The sequence below is a fragment of the Pteropus vampyrus genome, unplaced genomic scaffold, assembly GCF_000151845.1.
Source record: "Pteropus vampyrus isolate Shadow unplaced genomic scaffold, Pvam_2.0 Scaffold320, whole genome shotgun sequence".
Taxonomy (NCBI): domain Eukaryota; kingdom Metazoa; phylum Chordata; class Mammalia; order Chiroptera; family Pteropodidae; genus Pteropus; species Pteropus vampyrus.
In genome coordinates, this window is record NW_011889101.1 from 133,345 (window position 1) to 142,552 (window position 9,208).

Below are 9,208 nucleotides of genomic sequence, written 5' to 3' on the forward strand. Positions count from 1 at the left end.
GCCGCCCTGCTGCCCGCGCTCCCCATGCCGGCCCCGCGGGCCTCACCTGGTCTCCTCGGTGGCCATGTAGAACACGTCGTCGGGCGCGTCGATCCAGTTCATCCGCCGCCGCTTGACGGGGGGCAGTGAGCACCCCCGGATCAGGCGCACTTTGGTGGGGTGCGGCTTACCGTTGAGCAGGAGGCTCCGGCTTGGTCCCTGTGGCGAGGGGAGCGAGGGGCTGCCCTGAGGCCTCCGCACTGCACCCCAGGGCACCAGACAGCTGTCCGGCAGGCGGCGGCACACCCAGAACCCAGGGGGCACGGGCACCCTGAGGCCCTCTGCTGGCCCTCTGAGACACTGGCAGAGCTGCCTGCCCAGGGGGCTGCGAACACATGTGCGCACGTTGGGGTGGCCCCCCCCTTACCATGTGCCTGGTCTGGCCGTGGTTCGCCAAGCCTGACAAGAGACAGAGAGCAGAACGTGAGGCTGGGGCCGGGCATGCCCTGCACCCACACCCCTGCAGAGGCCCCTCGACCTGCCCTAGGGAGGCAAGAACCCCCCCTCCGCACCCTCCAAGCCGCATCCAACACCCAGACAGGACCTGGAAAACCAGGGGCCTCAGCTGCTGTCGGCCTGGCCCAGCCCCGCAGTCTCCGGTGGCCCCGCCATTCTCCGGGGCTCTGAGGGCCACCTCTGGTCTGACCAGCAGAAGAGGCACAAGCTGGGGCTCCAGGCAGGGAGCCAGCAATCCAGCAACCTCAGATCTGACAGTTCGCTTCTCCCATGCAGACCGTCCGCCCCCACCCCTGCCACTGACTCAGCCCAGACACACGGAACCGGTCTACGCGATGACCGGGTGGCAGCAGAAGGCCCCTTGGAAGGCGGCCATCCCCAGCCAGCACCACTCAGATCCCAGGCCGGCTGCCGTCACTGGCCCCAGGGCTGGCCACCCTGAGAGGAGCTGGTGGAAGCTTCCAGGAGGAGCCAGGTGGCTGGGTCCTGGCCACATCATAGATGCTCCTGCCCTGTGGCTGGGGGTCTGGAACTACAAGCCTCTACTATGCATCAGGACGGCACCCGTCCTAGGTCACAGCCCATACCACTGGGCCCCCAAACTCCCAACGCACGCTGGGCAAGGACCTGAGCTGAAGGGCAGGGCCGCCCTGTGCCTGAGTGTGGGCGTGCCAGCCTGCGGGAGCACCGTGAGGAAGCGGGCGTCAGGGCCACTGTCCGCCACGAGCCGGGCCCCAGCGCCCTGCGCACCACCCCGGACTCGGGGGGCCCCCGGCAGTACTTACCCAGGTAGGTGCCTATCAGAGCGATGGGTGGCAGAAGGAAGGAAACACGTCGCGTTAGAGGGGACGCATGCCCGCGGGGGCCAAGGACAGGGCGCGTGGGCCGGCAGGTTGCTGACAGGTGCCGGCGGCCGGGGCCAGCCTGCCCAGACCCCAGCCCATGCTTCCCCCTCTCTGTGCTTTCCGGACTGGCACTCAGGACCCGCACTTCTGATAGAAGTCGACGCAGAAGCACCCCAGAGAATGTGAACCTGTCCCTCTAGCTCCTTAATGGGTTTCTCTAATACAAGCGGGGACCAAGGGGCCTGCTGCTGTCCACAAGCTTCATGGCAACGCTCCCAGTGCCCATCCGCGGCAGAAGAGACCGGGCAGGTGAGGTGGCAGAGCCAGGCATGGGACCTGCTGCCTGGTCCCACAGGACGTGCCGAGTGTGCCAAGGGAACAGGGCTGGGTTGGATGACCACTGCCCACGGCCACCTTCCAGTCCCCATATCCAGCCCACTGCCCATAGGCCCCCAAGACCTTGGCCAGCCCCCAGGGGACCAGCAGCCCTCTAGTTCTGAGCTTGAGGAGGGCTCCGGGCACATTCCTCTGTCTGGCCCATGATACTGGGGTGCCACACGGGAACCCTGACTGCTTCTTTCTAGGAGCTGGCAGGAGCTCAGACCATGCTCCTTTATCCCTTCCCTCCAGTGTGGCTCCCGGTCCACCTCCCCCCACACGTGGTCGCAGGCCGACCTGGGTGCTGGGGCCTCCAAGGCTGGCCAAGACCCCCCCGCCCCGCCGGTGCAGGCCCCTCCCAGCTAACATGCCTCCTGGCCCCCACGCTAAGGCAGCCCCAGGGCCCATGACCACCCCTCATCCAGCAGAGGTGGCGAAGGCAGTGCGGGAGGTGGCAGCCGTGGGCACGGCTGGGCCATCTGGGGCCTCCTGAGGCCACTGCCAACCGGCATAGGAAGACCCCAAGGTGGCCTGCTCCACCCCTCTGTAGGTCCCTGACCCCTTCCCGACGATGCTGTGCCCTGGGCATCTACCTGGGCCTGGCGAGCTTTGCTCAGCCACGCCCACCGCACCCACAGCTCCGCCCATCTACCGCCCACCAGGCAGGGCGCACGCGCGTTGCAGGCACAGCGCAGGTGGCCGCTCGAGCTGAAGCTGAGCGCATGCGGGCAATGGCAGCGCGATGGCAGACAGTGCGGGCGGGCAGCGGGGACACTGGGGCCACGAGATCGAGGGCAGTCCACTGACCAGGCGCCTGGACAGGAGAGGGACGGCCCCCCCCGGGGGAAAGGCGACGGCATCTGGTAAGAGTTGGTGGCCCATTCCCTGTGCTTGGCTCTTCGCCAAGTGACGAATGCACGAGGGGGCGGGAGTGCGGCCTGGCCGGCGTGGACTGCCCCACAGACGCGCCCGAGCCGCCCGCCGCGCACCGCGCACGCACGAGCACAGCACACACAGCACCACGCGCCGGCCGGCCATGGCCTTACCCCTACTGGGCATCAAGAGGCGCTTCTTCATGTTGCCTGGCAGCGCCCGACGACGGGAGAGAGGGAGAGAGGACACGGTCAGCGGGCGCGGCGTGGGGACAAGGGGCCAGGTGCCCGGGGCCGCAGGCTACGCCGCCCGGCTTCCAGGCCCCACTGGCCTCCCCCACCAGACTCACCGTCCACCCCATTGTGCTGTTCATAGCTCCTCTTGCCCAGGATGGTGGGGGAGCCGTTATTGATGACGGGGGCCGACCTGGCGGGCGTCAGGCCGCTGAGCACGCCAGACACGCTCTTCACAGGGTCGGGCTTGGGAGGGCGAGGGTGGGTCTCTGCCGGGAGCAACAGAGGCAGGCCCTTCATGAGTGCGGGCAGCAAGTTGGTCCCAGGCACGACCCAGAGACCAGTGCCTACCAGGAGCACCACCCGCCTGCACCCAGGGCGTCTGGGGAGCAGGAAATGGGCCGGTGGGGCCAGGCTCCTTGGCTCATCAGTCCCAGACACTGGGTGACCGCCAGCAGCTTACAGGCTCCAGACGAAGGCCCACAGACAAGCAAGCCCACTGGAGGCCTGCAGGTCCAAGCTACTGGCCAGAGGATCAATTAACAGCCCAGTGGACTGGGCCAAGGACACACCTCTCCAAGGGCAGGCCCCCTGGCACAGGGTAGCATCTGCTGAGGCCGCAGCCTTCAGTGGTTCTCAGGTGCCATCAGCCACCTCCTCCCACAGAACAGGGAGAGGCCAGCTCCAGGATCAAGATCCCAGATAGCACATGATGCCAAAGCCACTTGTATCTGAGTAAAACACACTTAGCTCACGGTTCTGGAATGTCCTTCACTGAAGGACAGTCACCTCCACGCTAGGGGAACGGACTCAGGGAGCCGTCCTGAGTCCAGCGAAGCAGTGGGCCTGGTCCCACCGCACCTGAGGCCCCCAGCCTAGTCGCCTGTGGCTGCGGCTGCGGCTGTGGATGGCATGGTGGTGGGCAAAGCTAGAAGATGGGCACCCGTGGATGTAATCAGGGTCCCTAAGCCGCAAGGCCTGTGTGCAGCTGCTGGCTGGGGCACACACCCCCCTCCCCCGCCAGCAAGGGCATGCCCTCCTGGAGGCACTTGCAGAAGACACTGGTCAGGCTCAGGGCTCGGAGGAACCCCCAGTCCCCCAGACACTGCAGGGGCACGAGGGGAGGGGGGCTGGAAGCCAGGCTGGGGACGCCCTGAGTATGCCTTGGGGGCAGGACCACGGGGGGACAGGGGCAGTGGGCGGCAGCTAGGGTGGGGAGTGGCAGACGGAGGGGCAGCATGGGGGTGACTTGAACAGGCCTGGGTCTGTTGGGGTGGGGCAGGCTCACCGAGATACCGGAGCACGGCTTCCAGAGGCTTCCGTACGGCCTGCTTCAGCACCAGGGGGCTCTGCGAGGCTTCGGGCAGCCGGGCTGTGCCTGTGAGTGGACAACGTGAGGGCCTCACGGTGGGGGAGGGGGAGCCGGGGCCAGCACTCCCCGGGCGGCCGCCCTCCCTCCCGTGGGCAGAGCGCGGGGCAGGCGGGGCCCACTCACACTCGGCTTTGATGGCGGCGCTGTTGATGGGCGTGTAGGGGTGCCGGGCGGCGTGCCCGGGGCGCAGGATCTCGCGGCACAGGCGCCGGGCGATCCGTGTGAGCTTGGTGGTGTGCAGGTAGAAGGCCTGTCTCGTCTTCATGGCGAACTTGGGGCTCCCGCTGCTCCGGGCTGGGGTGCCGTGGGGGCTCTGCGGAAGGGGGCGCGCCGCCCCGACACAGCGCCATGACCGCAGGCCGGGGCGTGGGGCCGCGCGCGGGGGGCGGGGCACTTACCATGGTGCCGCGGTTTGGGCCGGGCCTCTCTCCATCTAACCGGGTTGGCATTTTCAAGCCACCATATTTCTTCCAATATGTCCAACAAGAGGCGCAGAGACGACACTGCATGTTAGGGGGACCCCAAGAATACCACTGGTAAGACTGGGTGGCTACGGACAACAAAGTTGGAGACAGGCGGGTTCTTAAGCAGAACCGGTGACGGCAGAGAGCATTACACAGCTGTCGCCCGCTCCCAGCCGCCCACCCGGGGCCGGGCACCCGTGTCCAGAGCAAGGCTCCCAGGGCGCCAGGGGCCGAGCGGCCCTGCCCCCCGGGCCGGTCCTGGGACGGGCAGTGCCCACCGCTGCGGGCTGGGGCGGGCCCGGCCCCGGGCACTTACTGTAGCAGCTCTCACAGGCCCGGCCGGCCCCGGGGCTCTGGCCTGGCACGCCCGCACCGTTCACCACACCCGCCTTGAGGTTGTTCACGCTGATCTGGTTCGGATTTGGCTTGTTACTTAGGGCAAGCGAGAGAGGGAGGGCGTCACGGGAGCGCCCGCGGTCGGGCCCAGCCCCAAGAAAGCCGGGCGCGGAGCGCTGGTGGCCCCCATCCAGACCGCCGACCTGTCGCCTGGGGGTGCGCCATCTCCCCCTCAAGTCCTGCAAGAGGCTCCGTGGGGCGTCGAGCCCTTGTCTACGCCCCTGCTCCATCTGCCAGGTGCTGGGCACAGCTCAGGGCTTGAACCCGGCGGGCAGGTCCGGCCCTGACGCCTGCTGCCTGCGAGGCCGAGGGCCGCCCAGCCTCCCCACGCCCAGCCCAGAGGACGGCGGAGGGAGCACTTACTAGTTGGGGATATAAACTTGTTTTAACTTGCTCTCTGCTTCAGCTGCTTTCAAGCGTTTCTTAAAACACAAAACAGAGGGTCAGAGAGGCCAGCAGGCACAGGACGGGAGCTCTGCTGTCCCCCAAGTCTGCCTTGTAAGAGATCACCGAAATTCCACACAGTCTCTGCCACGCAAAGAAGCAGTGTGCTCCGACCCCCAGCCTGGCCCTGGCTGGGGTCCCGAGGGAGCACATCCTACCGCCCGCCCCACTGCCCGGCCCAGGAGCCCACCTGCTGCACGTATCTGTCCGTGGTCTTCCACATGTAGTAGTACTCGATGATGCTGGTCAGAGACTTCCACGGCAGCTGGCGGAGGGAGGGCGCGTCAGGTGGGCACAGTGGGGCAGCCTGCCCACGCCCCGCCAGGAGGGTGCCTCGAGAGCAGAGCCATCAGGCCTGTGGGACGCTGCCTCCTGGTTGAGCCCCACACTTCCTACAACCTGCCTCCTGTGGGCACACGCTGCCGCCAGGCCCCGGCCCCCATCGCTCGGGCGAGGCACCTCCCGCTCACAGCGGCACGCCACGTGCCACCGCCTGACGTGACGCCAAGGCCTTTGACTACGCGGTGCTCTGCCAGAACGACCCCCGCCGAGCGCCTCGCAGGCCCACTCGGGGGCCACCCCCGCGTCCCTGAGGGCTGGAGCTCCCCCAGGCGGAGTAAGCTAAGCTCTCTCCTGCACAGCTGCTGCTGCCTGGGTCACCTGTGCTGGCCATGGGGCCAGACCTCCCAGGACCATGCGGGGGATGTGGGGCCTCACGACGCAGAGAACTCCGACACTGTCCCCCTCTACTCGTCATGTGGCAAGTGAGTGGGGGGGGTCTCCAAGGCGGGAGTCTGACCACCCGTGTCTCCCAGCACCTGTGGCTCACCCGCCATGTCCTCTGGACACGTGGGTGACAGTGGCAAGGTGAGTGGCACTCGCCTACTGAATTCCGCTCCAATCGCAGCTGCCCCACCCCCACCCAGCACTGCTCCTGGTCTGAGAAGACCCTGATCAGAGCTCGGACTCCCAGAGGGTCCCAGACAAGTCTGCCTCGCGGGGGCCACCGGCCCCCCGAGCACTTGGAGTGCCCACTGCCCTCCACCACCCACCGACATGAGGCCCAGCCTATTGTTCTGCACCCGGGGCCTCTGCCTCCATCTGGAGGCTTCTCAGACACCGCCTGCCCTTGCCGTGAGGGTGCTGCCAAGCCGCCCGCCTCGGGCCCCTGGTCACCCACCGGCCTCGGCAGGGACGTGCGCATCGGGCCGCCATGGTGGGGAGGCAGGCCTCCCCTTCCTGACAGTGTGATTCAGAGAGACATGATGGCAAGAACGGGTTCCTCAGGCAGAGGCCTTGCCTGCAGCAAGTCCCACGACTGAGAGGTGGGCACCCTCAAGGGCCACAGAACAAGGACACCAAGGAGACGCTCAGCTGGTTAAAAGCAACAAACTACCAGGTAAACTCCAACAAGCACGGGGGTTGCAAAGCCCAGCGAGGACCTAGGGATGCCTAGCGTTGACCTCAGGCGGCATGTCCTGCAGAGGCGGCTCTCAGCTCCCCCGCCAGGCACCAGCGAGCTGCCAGCTGGGGAGGGGCCCCGGGGGAGCGCGGGTCCTGAGCGGGCCCCGTGGCACTCACGAAGTCCTGCTGGATGTCCGTGAAGTCCTTCCCGTACTTCTCCAGGGCCTCCTCAAAGAGGCTGGCCTCCGAGGCCGACCACTCCTCCATCTCGTCTCGGCAGAGCACGGGCCCGCCCTGCGGCACCAGGGCGGAGATGGCCTTGGCGACGTCGTACACGCTCCTGTGCAGCGTGTCCATGGCGTGGAACTGCGGCCGGAGATGCGGTGTCACCGGGCCTCCCTGCACCAGCCATGCCCAGCCCGGCCAGGTCTGGGCCCCTGCGAGGCCTGCCACACCCCCACAGGAGACAGGGCGAGTCCCAGGCCCCGGGAGAGCTCAGAGAGAGGATGGGCTGCCCAGACCGGGGCACAAAGGCAGGCTTGCTGCTGGGTGACCCGGCCCCTGGGAAGAGCCCCTGCAAAGCAGGTGGGGGTGGGCTCAGCTAGGCCTGTGCCCGGGGGCCGAGCCCAGCAAATGGATCCCACAGACAGTGGTGTTGAACCTATACCTCACAACTACCCCTGGCCTGGGCTGGTGCAGTGAGACCCCAGGCAGAAAACATGCCGGGCAGTGAGCTGCCTGCTGGGAGGAGCTGCTGGCCCCCACGGTGGCTGGGGGCCCCATCAGAGGCCCTGGGTGGTGGGCGCGCCGGGCCCTGGCCGTCCTGTGCGGCCCACTCACCAGGGTGATGTCCCGGGAGGCAGCGGCTGCGCTCATGTGCAGGCTGGGCTGCCGGACGGAGCTGCTGCAGTCCAGTGCCCGAGCAAAGGTGCCCACGGACCTGGGGAGGGAGATGGACGCTGACCACTGGAGCCGGCCCAAGAGGAGCCAGGGCCACACCTGGACACGTAAAGGACGCAAAGACACAGCCAGCCAAGGTGCAGGTGATGCTCACCACTGTCAGTGCGGTCCCCAGGAGCCAGCCGACCAGAGTGGCCCAGAGCACCAAAGACAGGAACCGAGTGGACATCAACTTAAAAGCTACCTGACGTGCGGGGAGCCGCTGCAGGGCAGACCCGGAGGCCCCCACGCCCAGCCTCAGCCCCGCCAGTCCCGCCCCCGACTCACCGGGCCACCACCAGGAACTGGTCGATCTGCTTGTCTATGAGCGGGTTGTGCGCCTCCCACACCTTGGTCTCCAGTTTGGACTGGTCGCGGCCGTCTTCCTCGCCTGCACGGGGACAGAGCAGCTCCGCGAGACCCACGGAGGGGGCCCTGCAGCTCCCGCCAGGCCCGCCCACGCCAAGGGCCTGCTGCTTCCTAGGGTCCCACGGGGACGGGCCCGCTGGCGCAGGGGGGAGAGACGGCCAGTGACCTGGAGGTGGAGTGTGGCACATGCACACGCATATGTACACAGACATTCACACGTGTGCATGCAAACAGGTATGCGCCCACCCACACAGGTGCACACACGCACGCATGCACACAGATACACATACAGGCATGCGCACACACACCCACCCACACAGGAGCACACACCCACGCATCCGCACGCGCGCACACACTCATTCGTGCACGCACACACACACGCGTGCACACACATGCATCTGCGCGCACACACACGCGTGCACTCATCTGCACACGCAAACGCGCACACACATGCATCAGCACACGCACACGCACGCACGCGAACACACTCATCCGCACGCGCACGCACTCATCCGTGCACGCACACAAACACGCACGTGCACACTCATCCGCACATGTACACACACGCACGCGCACACTCATCCACATGCGCACGCACACGCACTCATCCGTGCACGCACACAAACGCGCGCACACACATGCATCCGCACACGCACACACACGCAGTCACGCGCGCGCGCACGGACACTCACACACATACACTCATCTGTGCACACGCACACATGCGCGCACACCCACACTCAGGCCACAGCGCTCTAGCAGCATCCTTGTCCACAAAGCGTTTTCACACCTGTAAGTCGCACGCACCCAGGCTGGAGCGACCACGTGGCCTTGGGTAAAGGGGCACGGTGACGGGTGACACGGGGAGACGCTAGCTTCTCAACCTGAGACACTGCTGAGCCCCTGGCAGCAGCCCCGTCACAGCCACGGGCCCTCACGGTGCCCACAAGGGCTCCGCCCGTCTTCTCCTCCCAGGGAAAGCCCCCCCCACCCCCG

General features: G+C 67.0%; 1 protein-coding gene across 1 annotated transcript in view; it reads right to left on the reverse strand.

Annotated features, from left to right (window-relative positions):
* Positions 1-6: 6 nt before the first annotated feature.
* Positions 7-9,208, reverse strand: part of MTA1 (metastasis associated 1) — a 22,417-nt gene continuing 13,215 nt past the window's right edge. The window contains exons 6-19 of the mRNA XM_023521861.1: positions 8,132-8,234; positions 7,745-7,844; positions 7,082-7,270; positions 5,691-5,765; positions 5,420-5,478; positions 4,977-5,092; positions 4,595-4,746; positions 4,320-4,509; positions 4,113-4,202; positions 2,941-3,093; positions 2,765-2,800; positions 1,281-1,292; positions 407-438; positions 7-198 (exon numbers count right to left, since the gene is read on the reverse strand). Of these exons, the coding sequence (XP_023377629.1) occupies positions 43-198; positions 407-438; positions 1,281-1,292; positions 2,765-2,800; positions 2,941-3,093; positions 4,113-4,202; positions 4,320-4,509; positions 4,595-4,746; positions 4,977-5,092; positions 5,420-5,478; positions 5,691-5,765; positions 7,082-7,270; positions 7,745-7,844; positions 8,132-8,234 (1,463 nt within the window). The 3' untranslated portion in view covers positions 7-42. The remainder of the gene's footprint in view (positions 199-406; positions 439-1,280; positions 1,293-2,764; positions 2,801-2,940; positions 3,094-4,112; positions 4,203-4,319; positions 4,510-4,594; positions 4,747-4,976; positions 5,093-5,419; positions 5,479-5,690; positions 5,766-7,081; positions 7,271-7,744; positions 7,845-8,131; positions 8,235-9,208) is intronic.